Source organism: Anser cygnoides, chromosome 3 (genome assembly GCF_040182565.1).
Source record: "Anser cygnoides isolate HZ-2024a breed goose chromosome 3, Taihu_goose_T2T_genome, whole genome shotgun sequence".
In the NCBI taxonomy this organism is placed as follows: domain Eukaryota; kingdom Metazoa; phylum Chordata; class Aves; order Anseriformes; family Anatidae; genus Anser; species Anser cygnoides.
The window spans coordinates 31,719,352-31,739,995 of record NC_089875.1 but is presented as its reverse complement, the minus strand read 5'-3'; the positions used below and the strand labels follow the sequence as shown (position 1 = coordinate 31,739,995).

Genomic DNA, 20,644 nt, shown 5'->3' with positions numbered 1-20,644 from the left:
CTTTGTGATCCCATGCTGAGTACTCCTAACCACCTTCTTGTCCTTCGTGTTCCTTTAAATGGTTCTTAGAATTAGTTGCTCCATCACTTTTCCATGGATTGATGTGAGGCTGATCAAGCTGTACTTCCCTGGGTCCTTCCTCTTTTTGAAGATGAGTGACATATATGCTTTCTTCCAGGCCTCAGACATCTTTCCCAAGTGCCACTTCAAAGATAATTGAGAATGGCCTTACAATGACATCAAGACAGCTCTCTCAGCACTCATGGGTCCATTCCATCAGGGCCCATGTACGCCCAGTTTGCTGGACTGGAGCAGCATGGACCACAGCTACATGTGCCAGCCAAGGGACTTTATTAGTAGTTTAAAAAATGTACCTGCAGTTCTTAACAAAAATAAAAAATAAATAAAAAAATAAATAATTTCCACTTTAAAAGGGCATGCTTGAATAACCTTCACCAGTGGGGGAAAAAAGAAAAAAAAAAAAAAACACTATCAATATGAACAAAAGACATAGATAGCAAGGCTTGCACCTGTTAGCCAAGATGTGGCCTCGGCTTCTCCATTCAGGGTAACCTTGGTTTGAAGGGCACAAAGATGAACAAGACTGTTATTATCAGTGTAAGGAAAGTGAAGAGGAAAGAAAAGTTGGAGTTAATATGCAACAAATCAGAAAAGGGAAAAAATGCAAAAAAAGAAAAAAAAAAAGGCAAAACAAGCTTTCCTTTTCTCTCACTCTGCCTAGAGAGAGGAATCCTGGTTCAGTTCCAGGTGGAACTAATTAATTATCTTGACTGCAGGATTACTAAAACCAGTGCAAGGACAAGCTAGAGAAAGATAAAGAGCTCACTGGGACCACGCATAGATCTGTAAAGCAATGGTGTTCACCTGTGTGTAACACACAACTCCAGCACAGGACTCTCTTGTAGGATCTTTTCCCACATGACCACAGGTCAGGGCACAAAAGAGAAGCTCTAAGTTTCCACAAGCTGCTAAGTGCATGTTTCATAAAAGAAGGAGCATTCCCTTTTGGCAGTAATAAGGCAAAGATAATATATAGCACCCTAGGTTATTTATTTTGTGACAGAGGTTGTCATTGTAAGTTGATATTGACCAAACTGCCTCTTTGAGACCTTTGCACAAGCTACTGCTCCCTTCTCTCTGGTTTCTTCTTCTCACTGGGAAGCCATGTGGAACAGAGAGCTGATCAAGACCTGTGTTCATTAGATCAGTATTAGAAACATGCATTCTGCATCCACTGATGAGAAAAAAAAAAATAATCCTGCTGCTACTTTCAGTCGTGGTCCTAAGACAGCAAATAAAAGGGAAGTCAGATTGGGAAGCAGTGCTCCTTCCATTAATTCTCAGTACAATGATATTGGTCTATCAAGACGTAAACTTCAGATTTTGACACCAGTTCAGCTCACTGAAATCAGGAGACCCAACAGTAAACACTTGATTACATGCCATTGTGGTTCCATTTGCATCATTTGTATCTCCTGCAGATGGAAAACCATAGCTGGGACAGAAGCAGAAATGGGACTGGTATCTTACATAATGATCAAGAAGCAGCTTAATACCAACAGGGGGGAAGAACTGCTGTTTTCATTCTTTCACTATGAGTACAATGTACATGAAAAATGCTGAGCAGAGAATAAAGCAAACTTTTGTCTTGTGCATACAACATTTCTTATTAGTAAGGCACGATTCCTTCAAGCTGAGCACAGCCAGTGGGCCTCAGTCCTGGCACACTGCTGTATCTGAATGTATATTAAGTGCCCATCATTTCAGTAGCTAAGCAGTATCACATCCCATTTAGCACATACACAGCATTTTATAGAGCAGAGCGCTGTAAAAATCCTTTTCCCTTAGGTTTTTCTACACACTCATTGCAGTGACATGCATCTGACCAATTAAAGCAAAACAACTTTAGTTAATTAACTCTAAGGGACTGAGTGGTTCCCTGACTGCAGGTCATTAGAGCTGTTTTAGATATATATGAGTGCCACTGATTAACTCTTAGGTGCTGGACAATTTACTTCATCTTCCTATGTTTTATTTTCCCCTGGTGCAAAATGTAGGGAAATAAAATTTGTTTTCTTTGGTGACGTGCTTTTGAGAGCTGTGAATTAAAATAGCTACACATCATCAATGAATCCTCAAAAAGTCCCAATGGGAGTTTTACGGAAATAGAACTATCCTCACCACTGTGCTTCTGGAAAACTGAGCCACAACCGAGTAAAGCAACAGGGCCAAAAACTCACAGAGAAGCAGCAGTGAGGACAGGATAAGAATTAAGAGTTGCCTGACAGTCCCTGGCTCCTCCAGACCAGACTGGTAAGACGGCATCTCTCTTTCATTTCTGCCTATGGCATCTGGTTCTCATTTCTACAGCTACTACACTATGTGACTTCCCTTCTGCATTGTTTTATTTACCCTGTCCATCCCCTTCCTCAGCAAACCAACACATTTAATCAATTCTAACACCTGACAACCTCCACAAACTTATTTTTTTTCAGTTGCAGGGATATTCCTGTTCACTGTGACAAATTGACTGTACAGTGTCATATGACTATGCACATTCTTCAGAGTATTTTTTTCCGAACTATTGCTGTGCCCAGGATCTTAAACGTTGGTTGAGTTCTTGCCAAAAGTTTTGCCTAAAGAAAAACTGGCACTGGCACATTTTCTTTTATTCCATCCCTAATACTCTACCATTACTTAGTTTTATCTTAGGCTTTCATTTTCCTTAACTCTACATAGCTGCAAGTCCCAAGGCTGACATACCACTTCCACGGTACATTATCCAGAGTAGGCAGATAATTTCCATCTTCTAAATGATTTGGTTATTTCAACATACTTTTATAATTGAGGAATGGAAATGAACAGAACTGAGTTTCCTCATATTTCTTCAGTATTTGAGTAAATATCCTTTAAAAATACTCCTTGGACTTCCTTATCAATATTCCTACTTTTGGCAAAGACTGACTAAGTTTAGAGTAGCTAAGTAAATCACTTTGTGAATTCCGCTCATCACATGTTTGTTACAAAACTATTTCTTGAACAAAATTTCAGTCATAAAAACTTCAGTTCTGTAAACAACATTAGAATTACAAATCATTGTAGGAGAAGGGTTAGTGAAAAACATTATATGAACATTTACTACTTCTTCGTTTTACATGGTAAACAAGAACAACAAAAATACTATATAATAAAAAAGAAAATAACAAGGTCTGTTCTGGGGTCTGGAGTCTGAGTACCATAACTTGACAAGTGCCTCACCTCTCACTGCAGGCAGGTTGGGAAAGACAGAGTGGTTTGCAGGTCAGCAGACAGTAACCAAAAGCCTACCAAGAAAATCAATGGCTTTGACTGGTTTTTGTGGGGCAGAGTTTCTTCTCAAATTAGTGTCAAAACACAAACACCAGTATTCCTTTGCCAGATTCAATTTTTCTTCACTGGATTCAGGCTGTTTGCAAAGTTATGGGAATTTGTGTTTGGTTCTATTTTGCCTTTTGAGTCTGACTTCTGCTGGTAGCTCACAGCTCCAAAGATCAACACAATCATTATTTTAAAACAGAAGGAGAAAGCAGTAGCACTACTTTCCTGTTCTATTAAGCAATTTCCTACCTATTTTTAATCCCCAAAATTTAATAAATTTTCTTTCTTTTTCATAGGTTCACCGCAAGAGCAACTCTTTTTTGTGATATCATTAAATGTCAGAGAAGTTGTAGAACTCAAGGAGCTTAATGAACATTCAGGGCTTGCTTTCAAAATTATCTCTATCTCTTCTTGCATTTAATATGGTATAAAACATTAAATGTTCCAAAGTTGTAAGCAATTACAGTTGTGTAAAATGGATGTTAGTGAAGTAAGAAACAAGCTCTTTCAAATGGGTGAAAAATCTCTTGCTAACATCCCTGAATCTTGAATCACAGAATAATTAGAGCCTGTGTTATGGGTAGACAGCACAAACTTACTCCCACAATGCTTCCTCTCTCAGTAGTATGTTTCAATCCCACCTACAGGAGGTGGAAAGGGAAACTTCTAACTTCCAGCCTGTCAAGTTTTGCTTTCTTTGTTAAGCCTTGTAAGGAGGGTACCAACTGTGGTACTATTGCTTTTTTATAAATTGGAAATGTTACTGAAAACAGTTGTCGTTAGAGAATGAATACTACAGAGATTTGTAATGTATGACTCAAAACAGACAGTAAAGTGATGAACAGACCAACAGATAAACTGACAGACTGACAAAAGCAGCACAGACTTATCAGACACCACTAACGTTATCGGCGGCAGTGGCACTGCTACGTCAGCTCAGATTTGAATCAGTGACTTAAGAGTAAAAGATTTCATATCCTGTTTTCCTCCCACTGCCATCATCGGAGAACAGAACAGCAATTGCATTTACCTGTAGATCAGGACTTCATCATCGGAACAATTATACTGCAGCTGATACATTTTTACCCGAGGGGCTGACTTGCTCACTGTCCACTTCACTAAAGCTGAGGTAGTGGTCACCTCTGACACCAGGACAGCCCTTTCTGGTGGGCCTTTTGTTTCCCCTCGGTTAGACTTGCTGGAGCTGGTGATGTCTGAGAGCCTGGATTTCGGCGGGGCTGCTCGGCCTGTGCCATTGCTGAGGTGAGGGAGCTGAACAATTGAGAGCTCGATCGTTGCAGTGGACTCTCCGGCAGCATTGGCTGCTATACATGTGAAAGTCCCGTAATCCTTGGATGTGGTGATGAGAATATCTAAGGTGCCGTTGTCATAGACAGATGTCCTTGAAGAGTTCCCGATGAGGCGGTCATCGGGGGCCACCCAGTGAATGATGGGGGTGGGATCCCCAATGGCTTTGCATTTCAGTGTGGCAGTTTGCCCTTCTAAAACGAGCAACTTATGAGTATGCTGTGTGATAAGAGGAGGCTCACAGACAAATTCTTCCTCTCGTACATACCAGAAGTACCTTCCCTTTAGACCTGGAGGAGAAGCACAAGTTTCCATATCATCATCTCTGTCAAGTCGCCTTAACCACAGCAGCTCACAGTTGCAGTGCAGGGGGTTACCCCCGAAGCTGAGAGATAAAGGTGGAGAAAATGGGGTAACAGCTAATGGAATTACTTGAGATCTGGCAAAGATAGGATCAGGGGGAAGCTTCTGAAGTCTGTTGGATGTTAGATCCAACCTGGCCAATTTCTGAAGATCTGCAAACGTGCCCTCTGTAATATAATCTATCAGGTTATGATCCAAACTGAGCTGGTGCAAGTTTATCATCTTTCTTATAGATTCCCAGGGAATGCTTCGGAGGTTATTGTAGGAAAGGTCTAAGTCTTCCAATGTCAGCAAAAAATCCTCAAAGGCTTCATCAGAGATGCTGCTTAGCTGGTTGTTGTTTAAAATCAAGTGCTGAAGGTTAATTAAGCCTCTCAAAATATCCTCTCCAATGTCAGGCAGCCTGTTGCTGTCCAGATGTAAAGACCGAAGGCTCTCCAAGTCAGTGAAAGAGTAGGGCTGTATGTAACTGATTGTGTTTCTGGATAAGGTGAGGTCAACAAGCCCAGACATATTGGCAAAATCCTGTCTGCTGATATTAATTATAAAGTTGCCCCCGAGTCGAAGTTCAACAGTCCTTCGATCTATGTCTAGTGGTACAAACAGAAGACCTTTGGAGGGACACAAAGTCCCCAGTGACTCAGACAGGTTCTGACAGACACAATATTTGGGACAAGCGTTGACCATGACAGCCATTCCAAACACCAGGATGCTGCAGAGCAATTTTTCCATGGTAAATCACGCAACAGTACCTGCAAGAAAGGAAAAGAGTTACAGGGAACATCGGTAGTTATGACAGTGTTACCTTTCATCTATGTTTTATCTGACATCTACTTCCAGAGAGACTTGCCAGTGCCTCCTCTCAGAAATAACACTCACAGTGATCAACATTCTGTGATGGGAAGGTTAAGTGTTACAACAAAGTTTCCCCACATAATGCATTTGTTTCTTTAAAGAAAAATTTAAAAAAGAAAAAAAAAAAGAAAAAAAAAGTGGGCTTGGCTCCAAAACTGAATGGAATAGAAATTCTTAGAGTTTATGTCTGGTAACAGATCATTGTAACTGCCTATTCTCTAGTTACAGCTTTATAATTTTTATTGGGTAGCTGGTAGAGGACAAATCCTGCTGTCAGATTGCATGGCTTACTTAAAACTCTGAAAGATTTCACTTGGAATAATGCCTGCTTCTTTGAGGGTAGAAGCTGTCTTATAGTAATTACATACTGCTGCATAATAATGTGGAATTAATCTTAGGGTTGAAAGAGCTGATTTTATGGATAAAAATAACTACATATTTACCCTTCAGTAATGTGGTTGGTAATGACCATGTAATTATCTGGCCAGTCCTGGGGCGAGTCAGTTCACTTGCCCACCCTTAATAAAATTCATGATAGGCAGCTTAGGAAGCAGAAATCGCTTGCATAATCATCACCTGGATTCACCCTGCGCTCAGCCAACCTATAGGAAAGATGATGTTGTCTAGCTCCAAAGAGAAGAGATGCAGGGAAAAACATGTGCTACCTTGGGAAGCTTACTGATTCTTGCATGTTCTCATGCTGCAATCCTTCCTGTTGCAGTGACATCAGAGCTCTCCTTGGTATTCACTGCTGTCCCTTGCATCCCACACATTTCTCTTCATAACATTATCTCCCGTCCACCACCACCACTCTGCATCCCCCCCCCTCCCCTTTTTTTTTCAGCTCTCACTTGCTTTTCCAGCTTGAGCTGTAAAGTATTTGTCTTTGAAGAATAAACAAAAAGTATTTATAGGCTGACTTGGAGGGCCAGCCGTGGCTGGGAGGAGCTGCAGCTCTGTTTCAGGGTCAGTCACTGCACAGTAACACATGAGACACCCTCTTGCTTCATCAGTTGCCTCTCCAGTGCTGACCTTCCAAGATGCCACCTCCCAAAGGCACGGTACAAATGGCTGCTGACACTACACATGTGCAGCAGATCTCTGTGCCCCTTCAGCTCACTACCACTTCTGCTGAATAACAGCTATCCGTCTGTTATGCTACCTGCTGTGGAAGAGCTAGTGATGTGATCCCCATGCAGACCTGTGAGGTTTCAATAAAATCATGCTGTTCCTGCATGTTGTAGGTGGTAGACAGTCACCTGTGCCTGAGCTAGTTCTGTTACTGCTGTACACATGATGGGATAGCGTGTAATGTCTCATAATAGCTCCAATAATTTGTACTATGAGGCCACTCAAACTTTAGCAAACATATGACACAAGAAACATATTTCACAAAAAAAAAAAAAAGTCACAGTGCAATGATTTACACTTCATTTCACAGCTGAAATGACAGTTATGCAGATGTTTCATAAAAATTAAAAGAAGTTATGGAGGTTAATAATTAATCCACTAGTAACACACCAAACACAGAACAAAATCTATCACCTCAGTATTTTTTTTTTAACTCTTTAAACCATTCTTGTTTACCCTCCCTGTGAAAGAAATGAAAATTTGAGCTTTATGTTTTGGGGCTGTACACAAAATTGGCTGATTTCTTTCATGCTTAAGGTAGTTTGGCTTCCCTTGCCTAGAATTTAGAGTGACATGACTCAGAAGGAAGGAGCTGTAGGAATGCAAGATGTTGTGAGGGTTGAACTATGTATGGTAGTTCAGTCATTGCAAAGTTTTCTGCATGGTGAGATGTTGACAATTATATAACATTGTTACTATTCTATAGGAGAGGAAAGGATTGAAGCATCTGTGTTTGCTGAACTCTGAAAACAAGATGAAGGCAAGATACTTTTAGAAAGGATGGCTTGAGAAGACTAATCCTACCTTCAATAGTAAATAAAAGGCTACTGAAAAAAATGTTTGGAGATTAGCAACTAAGTTATTGATGAAAATCTGCAGTATACTTGGCAAAATGTTATAAATATCCCTTACGTTATTATCAATTGGTAGTTTACTAACAGGCAATTGGCTTTAGAATCTTAATTATAATTGTGTTCTGCAGCTTTAATTTAGTGTATTACCCTACCAGCTGAAATGATAAACAAAAAGCAGTTTAAAAGGGGGAGAAATAGATACAGTTAATTAGTAATAAGCCCTTTCATAGCTTCTCCCTCATCTACATTCCCACCCTCTGAATATCTATTCATAAATGTGAATGCACACTTAGGAGAGCAGTGTCTCCTTTAAGTGTCCCAATTCTCTAACCACATTTTTTCCGGATGCCGTTAAATATCACAGAGCTCTGGGGAGACAGTTGACTCTAAGCATCAGAGTGAAAAACATTTGTAAAAAAACTGGGGGGAGGAACAGAATTTAATTACAGAAAATAGGGACTGTGACACCGAGAGGAGGCTGTGAAGCAGGAGATCTAAATGGCAAAGTAAACCCTGATGGGGAAACCATCTGTGGATGGATTGAAAGCTCATCATCTGCCTGTGTGTACTTGCATGCGTGCATGAAAAAAATGCAGAGAGCACGATATGTGCTTTTACCAGCAGGAGAACAAATCAGTAACATCTATACCAGGATGAAAATATCATGGCTGCTGTCATTCCGGTTGTTGAATCCATTTGAAAGTATTAATGTAAATATTGTTTGTCTGCAGAGGATATTTCTAGGTTTAGTAATCTGTTGCCAGCATCAATACTTCAAGCTTCTGAGCCTGGCACCATAGGTTTCTCAACAACATTGTCCTGAAGTGTCAAGTTCATGACACAGCAAATAGTACACAAACCCAATGGGTTACAAAGAGGAGACTGGGGAGAACAGAGGTATGCAGGACTCCTTAAAGAGAACACCTGGGGTTTTCATAGGGCAGCTGTTTTTCTCTTTTCCCTCCAGAAAGAAAAAATACCTAGGCCACAGATATGGTAAGAATTCAGGAGTCTGCACAATTATAATAGAATCTTCTAAAATCTAGTCTCCCACAATGTCAAGGTAATTGGTAGCTGCCAAGGAGATGGATGTATAATAAAAAATGTTTTGATTTCAGTTCTGGTAACTTTCGTATTAGAGAGAAAATAAATTGTCAAGTTTAGGGTCTGTTTTTGCTGAGTAGTTTGCTCACCTTATTCCCAAATCTCCTGTGACCTGCAACATCGAGCATTTTACAGGCTGTTGGTGGTAGCCCTGTGAGAAGCTCACCATTCTGATTTACATTTAAAAGGTATCTATCAGCAAGCTAAAGTAGATTTCTCACAGCAAGTCAGTAAATCTGGCAGGGTTTCTGCCTCAGCTCAAGATGAAAAATAGTCTCTTTAGTCCTCTTATAACATGGATTGGTATGAATTAATATGTGCAAGAGTCATAAACCTTGGTGTTTTGTATTCAAATTTTCCTCATAAAGATACAACTTCTGTGATTTGGCATCTCATTTCAGGGTTGTCTCTGAGGCATTTTTTAATTCTATATTCATTGAGCTTTGCATATAAATTCCAATAACCTTTGCGTACCACAGCACCAAGTACAAGTTAACTGTCAGACAAGTAAGGTATAGCCGCAGCACACAGGCTGGGAGAAAAAAATAAATAAACAAAGAGGTGGCTGGGTAGTGGCTCTCATTCTACTGTCTCCTACTGTACGGGGACGCAGCTTCCAGGGACTGTATGGATGTGTTCTTACACTTTTTTTTTTTCTTTTTCAGGTTTGTAGGTGCTGTTCAAAGAATTAGATTTATATATTGTCCTGGTTCCAGTTAGGACAGAGTTAATTTTTCCTCATAGTAGCTGGTAGGGTGCTATGTTTTGGATTAGGATGAGAAGAGCGCTGATAACATGCTGATGTTTTAATTGTTGCAGAGCAGTGCTTATACCAGGCCAAGGACTTTTCGGCTTCTCGCTCTGTCCTGCCAGCGAGCAGGCTAGGGGTGCAGCAGGAGCTGGGAGGGAACAGACCCAGGACAGCTGACCCGAACTGGCCAAAGGGGTATTCCATACCATCTGACGTCATGCTAAACAATATATAGGGGTGGCTGGCCGGGGTGGGGGGGGCGGCTGCTCGGGGATAGGCTGGCATCGGTCAGCGGGTGGTGAGCAATTGCATTGTGCATCACTTGTTTCTTACACATTATTATTATTAATACTATTATCATTATCACTATTATTATTATTGTTATTATTATATTCCTGTCTTAATAAACTGTCTTTATCTCAACTCACCGGCTTCACTTTCCCGTTTCTCTCCCCCATCCCAGAGAGGGAGGGGGGAGGGTGAGTGAACAGCTGTGTGGTGTTTAGCTGCCGGCCGGGTTAAACCACAACATATATATATATATATATATATATAAAATATATATATATATATATATATTTCTCCTAGGAGCTACCCTTTCCTCTTTCTTAACCTTCTCATATCTTCTCTCTGTTTTCACTGAATCTCAGTGACTAAAAAGTCTATCCCACAGCTGCAAAGCCTGAAGGACTGCAGCAATGGGTGAAGTTTCACGGGTAGTCTCTGAAGCAATTTAATCTACGGCATGTAAAAGGGAATGGAACCATGTCAGGACAAAAATTATTCCTTAATCCTTTCCATTGCCAAAATCCATGTGGGAAAGGTAGGTCCCAGTATGCCCTGATCCATACAGGTAGATTATGATTCACCTAGTGATGATTATGGCAGTAAGGAAAGTAAACGTCTCTGCATCTGAATCTGTCCTCAGAAATGAGTGCACTGAGACATGGGTTCACTGCTAGTTTTATGAGCATCTCCAAGACTGTTCAGTTGTTGAAAGTCAGTCATGTATCTAGACGCTCACAGGCTCAAAATCAGGACTTCTGTGTTCACCTAGGTTTCTGCATTCCTCTCGGGTAAAGCTGCTTATCATCAGATGTGCATATGTACAGTGCAACTTAGATTTTAGCTATGCCTTTTTAGGAGCTGGTTTTTTGAAAAGAATTAGTAGCATTAGCACGTGGTGTGCTTGCTTTCTCCAGCCACTCTACATTTTGTAAATCATAGGGAGGAAACATTTACAAACACATGCTGTTTCAGGTATTTGTGGCTGTCTTTATTAAGCTCTTCCCATATTAATTTGACAAATATTGCTTCCACAGTAGCAAAGAAAAAAAAGGAACTCTGGATTTTAACTTTTTTTTTTTCCCTCTGTACAACTTGTTCTTGAATAGTGCAGCAGTAGCAAGATTGCAACCAAAATATTTTACTATCCCAGTACCACTACAAGGTTCATTTATGCACTTTACTTCATGTGAGTGCTGTCCTTTCCAAGCTGCTGGGGGTCCATCCTACCTCCTCTGTCCTCCCCAGGGCTGGAAGCAGTCTTTGCTTGGCTGCATTTAGGAAGAGCTATGCTAAAGAGGTGAATGCCTCCAAATGAAATTAACTCACAGAATGGTTTAAATGTAAGAATATTTCTGTTATTGCTGGATAACAGGTAACTGGATCCAGAACAGAGGTAAGGATAATCCATAGAAAGCAATTTTCAAGAGGGCTCACTCTATGAAGCTTGATTTAATCCATCCAAAAGTTCCCCAAGGAAATAACCCAGTATTTTCTTAGTCAGGGCTGTCTCACACAGAAAGATATTGGTCTCTTTCAGTCTTTTGTTGGCAAAACTTGTGTCTATTTGTGTGCATTCCTTATCTTTCCCCTGCCTCTGTTCATGGCTGTTTGGTTTGTTTGTTTGTTTGTTTTAAGCACTACTTTTACCTAATTCCTTTACCATTCCAAAGACCGAAGCAGTGCATTTATCAAAGGCTCAAATAATCGATGTAGCTGGTCAGATGCAGAGATAGGTCAGATTCAGCTATAACCTGAGCATCCGTGAAACACCAGGTTGTGAGCTTGGCAGAATACACTTTATACCCCAACAAACCTCTATTCACTGCAGAATTTTGGTAAAAGAAGCTCAGACCTCACAGCAGCTTTTCTGCTGAAATACAGGACTGTAACTTTGATGGTATCTGGCACAGGAACCTTGTAGCTTTAATACAAATAAATTTTTTCATCATTTCAGGTCTTCCAGTCTACTGAGGCATAGTGTTTCTCCCACTGAAAGCAGTACTTTCCAAACACCCTAGAAGAACAAATCCGCTTGTTATTGTTCTGTCACAGTGGAACTCTGCAATTAAGTCACTCTTCACTTTTCTTGCTACTTAGGCCAAAAAGAATAACCTTGGACAGTTCTACAAAGGTTTATGATTTGTAATACTTGACAGATGATAACAAAACCAACTGTTATTAAATAAATTTCAGAGTCAGTTAAAAATACCAACACCTTCCCTCCATTTAACATAGTTAAGCTACTAGTGAATACTGCTTAGGTGAGCTCTTGAAAGACATAGTACAAATTTCCATTCTAGAGTCACTTTCTGATACAGGCATCACCTGGAAAGGGCATTTTGAGCCCTAATGAAAATGTGTATGTGCTCATACACGTGCATAGAAGAGGAATTATTATTATTATTATTAAGTGGGTTTGATGAAGAAAAAACATATTTGCAGCTTCTCTGCCAAAGATCTGGACCTCTGGCTGCCAAACATTCTGTTTGTTTAACAGCCTTAGTGACACTAGAGCACGTACATCTCCAGTTCCAAGGAAATTCAGCAAGGGAGCTTAAGTCAAAAGGAAACCACATGCATTCTGTTATATCCTACCTCACTTTCACTAGCATTTTGCTGAAATTAAGACATTCTTGTAAGCCATTTGGTTTTGAGAAATGTGCAAAATTAATCAAGCTTTTGAGATTCATTTCCTGAGAAAATAAGACTTGGTGAACACATTCTGTGTACTTTTGAGCATCTGCCTGTCTGGCACTTTCCCACAATATATTTGGGACATTTTCTTCACTTCAGATAAAATTTGAAGTGCAGAGGCCTCCAAAATATTTACTACTCATGCATTTCAAGAATACAGAGTAAGTTTCGAGACAGCAGAGGAGACTTTACCAGCTTTACTGGAGTTTTGCAAAGGAAATATGCATCATGAGGCCAACTCTTTTTGAGCCTTAAAGAATCCACATGGAAGAGAGATATTGTTAATATCTTTGTTGTTGAAAAGTCTTTAATTAAAGTTCAGCCTTTTTAGAGAAGAGAGAGTCCATTCTGCTGTTGCAGTGGTCTGAGTTGTATGGGTTCTCTGGTGTCTCATAAGGGGCAAACTCATTCTATGATCCCAGTACAATTCAGTTAAAGAGTTGCTCAGTCAGGCACACACATCCTTGGGAAGCCAGAGTTTCCATTGTCTCCACAGAAAAGTGTGTTCCAGACAGCTCAGGGAGGTAAATGCTGATGAGGATCCAGACTTTGAAAACCATTCAGAGAACCTGGATGCCCTGGTCCGATTCATTTCAATTGGCCCTGAAAGCCCATGTTCCTGAGTTTTTTAAAAATCTAGCACTAAATAGTAACATCGTTCTGTAACTACACTGAAGTTATAGTGAAGGCTGCTGTTTCTGCAGTCACATTGCGCAAATAGGAGCACTATTTAATAATGTAGTTAACAAAATAAGAGAGTTTCTACTCAAAGTTTACAGGTACTACTATTCCATTATACCTGATCTCTAGACCTTGCCTGATCTGGCATCACGCCACTTGAAACTTGGACTGAAAACTTTCATTCTGGGAACATACAGAAAACAGAGCAAAAGCAGTACAGGCTTAAAATTACACCTACTAATGAGCCTAAGTCTCTTGTGCTGCTGAAGATGGAAATTTATCTTCCAGAATGATGTTTACCTTCAATGCCAAGGTCAGTTTAATTTGTATATGTCCTGAAGCCTGGGGTCCAATTTTTAATCTCTGAATGCTGATTATAGTAACTGAATTAACTCAGTCTTATATTGTGAATTCAGTAGGCATGCTCAATTTACTCATTCATTTAAAAATATGTTACTTTAAGCAAATACCTACACAAAACACATCATTTCAAAATGAAACTGTCACATTTCAGAAACACTAGAAATAAATATTCTGAATGGTTCATTTTATGCCTTTCCTAAAGTAGTCTCATGAAATCAGAACTGGCACAAAAATAGGTTTGGTCAACATGGACTAATACATATCAGTGGTAAAACTTCTGGCTAAATGGAAAAGTTACTTAGCTCTAGCCAGAACTCATGAGTGGCCCATTGTAACCTTAATAACTGTAGCCAGATCTTTTTCAGAAGTATGATTTTTACCTGTGAAAATAACTGTAATGGCATTATTCAACCTTCAGTGACTGTAAATTACAGGCTTTAACTGACTGATTTGTTGTGACAAAAAAAAAATGCTTAGCTATCTGATGGTTTTCGAATATGCACAACATTTAAATGTGTAGACAGTTATTTGTAAGCATAACAAAATGAAATAAAATAAACAAATTGAAAAGAAAGTATCTATTTAGAAAATCCATGTGTAGACATTTGGCAAACAGAGAGACCTAGGTAGCACCACCTAATACATGGTTGTGTATCTGCATGTACATGAGCTACATGCAGTGTCCCTTTTCTTCAAGGGCAAGACACTTACCCTGAATTGCCTGAACCATCTGATGAGAAGCTGTGTGTGGGGAGTAAGAGAAGCTCTGATGTAGCGGAGAAGTTAGCTGGTGGCTGCTGGCTAGAGGACAGTATAATAAATTTCCCAGTCGTGGAGGTGCATTGCACCAACAGCAGATCAAACTGGTTTCCTAGAGCTTTCCAGTGCAGCCACATCTGTGGAGGACAGTGATTTCCCAATGACAGGGGCACAGGATGTGCAGGGTACCGTTTTCAAATGAACTAACTAGAAATGGCTTGGTTTGTTCTTGTTTTTGTTTTTTCCCCCAGACCTTTTGCCGGTCCATTCATTTTCTTCTGTTCATTTAATGTACCCCAACATTTACCTTTATCTCCTGCTTTTAATGTGGTGTGCCAAGTCTCCATCAGATTCAATCCAAAAACTCATGAGTCAGCTAAGCTGAGCCCCTTTCTATTTTTAGCCATCCAGTTCATTTATTTATCTGGTTCCTTAGAGCAATCCTGCATTTTGCTTCACCAGCACAGTAGAGAAGTTATCAGTTATTCTGTCTCTTACTCATTTTGAACACATAGGGAAGCTGCAAATGTACGAAGGAGCAACCTTCTCAGAGATACTGCCTATCGTGTGAGACACAGTTGTCCATCAACAGTCCCTGTTGCTTTCTGTGTCTACAAGTCAAGATCTGTTCTCATCATTTGAATCCAAATTCCCCCTACTCTGAGCCATAACAGCAACTCCAAGGGTAGCTCTTTATCCCTGGCTTATTCTAATTCTTATAAAAACCTTTATATACTCTTATTTCCATCCACATCAAAGAAAAAGGAGGATAATTAAAATTGGTATCCTTTCCTTAATCTGAGCTTGTTGCCTTCTTTTTTTTTTCTTTTCTCTCCCCTAAAGACAAACTCTGTCCAATAGCTCCTAGGTAGTATTCTTTATTTGCAATATATACTGCATTTTGCCTTTTATTTATAACGTATACTCAAAGAGTCACTGTTACGAAAAAACAAGTCATACATACAAAAAGACCATTTTCTGCTGTTTCTCATAAATTTAATTGGGTGCAGAAAATTACATGTGAAGATTTGGAGATGCTATGAAATATAAGCAAGACAAATTGAAGGATATCACGTAAAGTCCACACTCAAAAGATACTGAATTCATTTTTGATGAATGCCACAAGTTAGGATTACTAAGTATGTTAGCAAGAGCATTCAGTAGCAGAAGTCTGCTGATTCAGGGAATACACCCAAGTGGTTTGCAGTTGTGATTGGCTCACAGTTTGGTAAGAAACTGGCAGAGGTCTGAGAAGGAAACAAGACCACTGCTGTCCTATTACTTGATTCAACATGGCCTGCTCAGCCTCCAGGTTCTTTCTTCAGTCTGGCAATCACTTTATTGTATTTTCTTGCTTTTCACTTTTGATGGAACTAGATTTGTCAGCTAAACCTTCTCTTTCTAGTCTACTCACTGATTCCATGCAGGAGGATAATTCATTGTTCCTTTGGAGGGCTTTATATTCCCATTGTCTCTAGCATGCAGAGGTTAGTTTCTTAAACTTGTAGACTTTAAAGTTGTTGCATCTGCTTCTATCATTGTATTTCCAAATCACTGTGTCACTGGACAGGGAAGAGAAAGGAAGTCTAGATTTTTGCAGGTAATACCTGTTCTTTCATATCAGGATCTCATTGCACTTTACAGAAGAGACCTTTACTACCTCATTTTTGCTGATGAGTAAGGAAGAGGCACAATCTGGCTCAAACATCTCTCCCAAGATTACTTGCCAAGTCCTTCCTGGAAAACCCAGCTCTGCTTCCTTTCAGACCTTCTTCTTGCACAGTGATGTTTCCATGTGTAAGACATGTTAACAGATTTGTTAACACAAATCTGGTGTCGTGGATAGTGTTGTCACAATTGCATTGGAAAGATGGGCAGGGAGGCATACATATCCGGGGAAGAAATGTAAGTGGTAAGATTCACTTACATGTTCTTTCTTCCCTGTAAGATAAAGATAATTATATCTATTGACTTCTACAATCAGTTGTTTGCAAGGTACCTGGAGACAGCGTGTGTGTAAAGGCTCTTAACATGGAAGTCATGACACAGAAAGAGAGACAGAAGACAAGAAACAGCTTTTGCAGCCCTTTCGCTGGCTAATCACTGCTTCATCATCATCGAAGGTTAGCAGTGAATGGGAGCCAGAAGCCATGGATGCCTGTGCAATGCTGAAGGGACTCCAACCCCCAGCACCCCCTCTACGGCCCCAAATACCAGTAGCACAGAAGCCTGTGGAAGAAACACTGCCTGCTTTCCTGATATCTTTCTATTTTGGTAACTTAACCATAGCTAAGAGTCTCAACTTTCACCACTGACAAGTAAATAAATAGTAGAGTACATTTCTAACTCTCTTGACCAGTGCGAATGGGTACACTGGGAAACAGTACCATGAAAGCAAACAGATGTAAACAAAAAGCATGCCTAGTCTATTACTTAATAAATAAAAATAACACAAGCATATGATGGCATTTCAGTCATATTGATGAGACCTGGCTGAAGGCTTTGAATGTAAAACTACAGAAAGTACTACTAATTTTCTGTCAAACACTGGCTGGTCTGCAGAGACCTTTTCCTTGGAAAGGTTGGAAGTCTGCCAGCTGAGGCTAAAGGAAGGTGAGTGGAAAGCAAGATAAGAATAGCTGCTTTTTTTGCTACTCTTGCTGTGTTTATTTATGAGGAAACAAAAGCCTTCAATCCCCAGGGCTCTCCACACAGCACCTTTCACTGGCACTAAAGCAACAAAAAATAAAAAATAAAATAAAATAAAAAACAAGTCTCTTAAAATTAAAATGAAGGGAAAGGATGTGATAAAATAAAACATACAAGCCCCAAATATTTCAAATGTATATTCTGCTTCACTTTGCAGTTTCTGCTTACCAGCTACTCACAGAATGAGTCTTATCAGATAAGAGTGGCCAGCTGCTACACGCTGCATTTAAATTTATATTGCAAACAACAGGCTCCATTACCCAAGGATTTTCTCGTTGCATTCCTAATATTGTCTTTCTGCATGCTTTATTGTTCCTCATTTCCTTGCATGGTCTTTGCTTTCTAGTGTGTGCCAACACATCCTGGTATTTATTTCAAACATATTTTTCTTTCATTCTTTTTCTTTTTTTTCTTTTTTTCTTTTTTTCCTTAATCTGCCTTTAAATGTCCTTCTTTATGCCTCTAAACACTCAGCTTCTCAGACACCATCTCAAAAGCTGCTGTTTCATACACTCTTGGCTGTTCCCTTCTCCCTTTCTGCTGCTACCCCTGTTCCTTCATCCCCTAATCGTTTGATCACTGTGGTTCTTTGATGTGTGAGTCTTCCAGTTCAGGCCCAATTTAATTATGTTTTTTACAAGACTGACCTCTCTGGTCCCAATTTGTTCAAGATATTTCCTTCATTGATCCGGGGCCAGATCCCTGTACTGCCTGTTCTAAACTAGATTCCTGATATTAGAAGCAGCCATGTACTAGCTCTGAAGGTCATTTTGCATATATCAGCAGTTAATTGCACTGATTTATTTGTGGTGGATACAATACACTCTTCCTTGCCCTTAGGTCTAGACATATTAACAGAAAATCAAGGGGAAACAATTAGAGGGATTTTCATACTACAACAGGAACACTTGCTTTACCATTCATAAGCATCCTCAAAGAATAGATCACATTTTACAGAAATTACAAGACACCCTAAAGATCTGTATATTTAATTTCTCTTGGGCTATTATGAAAACAAAGTCCAATGCTATGGGAATTTTCTTTCTTAAATTCTGCTCCTATCATCTACCGTTCTGGAAATAACCAGCAAGATGTTTCAATTTCGAAGTAGAAAGGCAAACGTGTGGTTTCAAGAAAGATCAAAAGCCCTGTAGAACATTTGCAAAGCCAAATATGCTGTGTTGATGACACACAGAGTAGATAGAAGATAGCTCTGTTTATAAATTACCAGCCTGACATACATGATAAACGCCCCTATATAAGCAAGCAGACAGAAGAACTAACTCTTCAGTAGATCAGTACAAGCTTCCTATCTTCAGCAGAAAAAGTCAAGGGAAACTGAAATACAACTTTTTTAACCCAGGAAGGGAAAACTGCAATATTGCAGCCAAGAAAGGGGAAAAATATGTCCATGGTGATTGCTGTTTCCACAGGGTCTGCAGTTAGTGTAGATCCAGGAGGATGCAGAGCTCAGTGACAACAGCACAGAAACGGCACGGTGCCACTGAGCTGTGCATGTTCACTGAGCACGAGGTGTGGCAAAGGTCTCTTTGAATTAGTTTGAGCTAATTAAATACAGCTCTGTGCTTGACAGGATCTGCAGATGCCTCAATCCACTTTGTCCAGTTCTACTCAAGGATGATGTCGAATCTAAGTAAACCGGCATGAACACATTATCCTTGCCTGTTGCCAAAAGCTAACAACTGAATAAGATCAGCACAGCCAGCCTGCCTGACCCTGACTGAAAAGGGTCAAGGAAACTGAGCCCTCTGGATAAAACTGGAGCTGCTTCACGACCACGGTTTTCTTTCCCCAAAATGGAAAGTTAAACTGGGATGGTTTATCTGCTACCATGAGAGAAGAGATGCTGGCTTCCTGGACTTTAATGAGAGGGGCTGATATACAGATGGATCTTGATGTTCCATGCTTTTTCACAATGATCACTCTTAGACATTGTCTTTCATGTTGATGGAAGATTTTTGTTTGTGTTGAGGTTTTAAAAACAGGATAAAATTACTTTTACCTCCCTTATGCTATTTAAGACCACATGGTATGAGAAATCATATAAAAGAAGAGATAAAGACAATCAGAAAACCATAATTCACAAATAAATAAATACAGAATAACACTTGGATAATTTAGCTTACTGTCCCACAGTTCCCACTGATGTTTAATGATCCAAGAAGCACATCGCTTACCTTAAGCAAGCAACTCCATAGCCTAACACCTTTCAGTCTCAGAAGTATTTTATAACACCCCAGCCCAACCCAGACTCCTGATGAAAGTTATCTCCCCAACACACACCCAACTCATTTTCCCACTTCTGAGGTCATTTGCAACGATGTCTACAAACGTGTATCCCTGTAATGGTGACATGAAAAGTGGAGAAGAAGTGGTGAAGCATCTGTCCTTCAGGGAACGTCCTGCTTTTTCTCCTGACTGATATTTCCTCACTCAGCCATGCCAGTTGGCTCATGGAGGATGTTACTCATCTGTCCCCTCCTTTTTCTGGACTAAGTCTCCATTCACGAATTCTGTGGGAGGTTTGCATGAGTAAAATGTGAGTAAGGATTTCAAGACATGGGTCTCTGAGTCACAGATTTATTGAAAAAACCACACACGCACACAAAAGGCTGGGGGGGGGGGGCGGGGAGCGGGGCAAAAACCACTGTCAAACATACACCACCATGCTAGCATGGAAGCTATGTACTCAGCTCTGGTGAGCCTGAACCTCGAGTACTGCATTCAGTTTTGGGCCCCTCAGTACAAGAAGGACATCAAGGCCCTGGAACGTGTCCAGAGAAAGACTACAAAGCTGGTGAAGGTCCTGGGACACAAGTCCTATGAGGAGCGGCTGAGGGAACTGGGATTATTTAGTCTGGAAAAGAGGAGGCTCAGGAGAGGCCTTATTGCTCTCTACAACTACTTGAAAGGAAGGTGTGGGGAGCTGGGGCTCGGCCTCTTCTCACAGGTGGTAGGACTATCACACTAGTGATAGGACTAGAGGGAATGGCCTCAAGTTTAGCCAGGGGAGGTTCAGGTTGGAAATTAGGACACATTTCTTCTCAGAAAGAGCAGTCAGGCATTGGGACAAGTTGTCCAGGGAGGTGGTGGCGTCTCCGTCCCTGGGGGTGTTCAAGGAAAGGTTGGACGTGGTGCTTAGGGACATGGTTTGGTGGGTGATAGTGGCGGTAGGGGGACAGTTGGACCAGATGATCTTGGAGGTGTTTTTCAACCTTAATGATGCTATGATTCTATGTCAAACTAACATCTCAGTTCTCTGAATACAGAGGGACATGGTGGCCCTTGCTGACAATGATAATAAGAATGGTGAATATATCATCTGTGACAGGTCCTCTGCAGGGTGTTACTACTGGGACATCAGGGGGTATTTGATACTTATTTG

At 40.3% G+C, this 20,644-nt stretch overlaps 1 protein-coding gene across 1 annotated transcript in view; it reads right to left on the bottom strand.

The window, feature by feature from the left end:
• LRFN2 (leucine rich repeat and fibronectin type III domain containing 2) overlaps window positions 1–20,644 on the bottom strand; it is a 161,032-nt gene that overhangs the window by 39,923 nt on the left and 100,465 nt on the right. Inside the window, exon 3 of the mRNA XM_013171054.3 lies at window positions 4,409–5,801. Within this exon, the coding sequence (XP_013026508.1) occupies window positions 4,409–5,781 (1,373 nt within the window). The 5' untranslated portion in view covers window positions 5,782–5,801. The remainder of the gene's footprint in view (window positions 1–4,408; window positions 5,802–20,644) is intronic.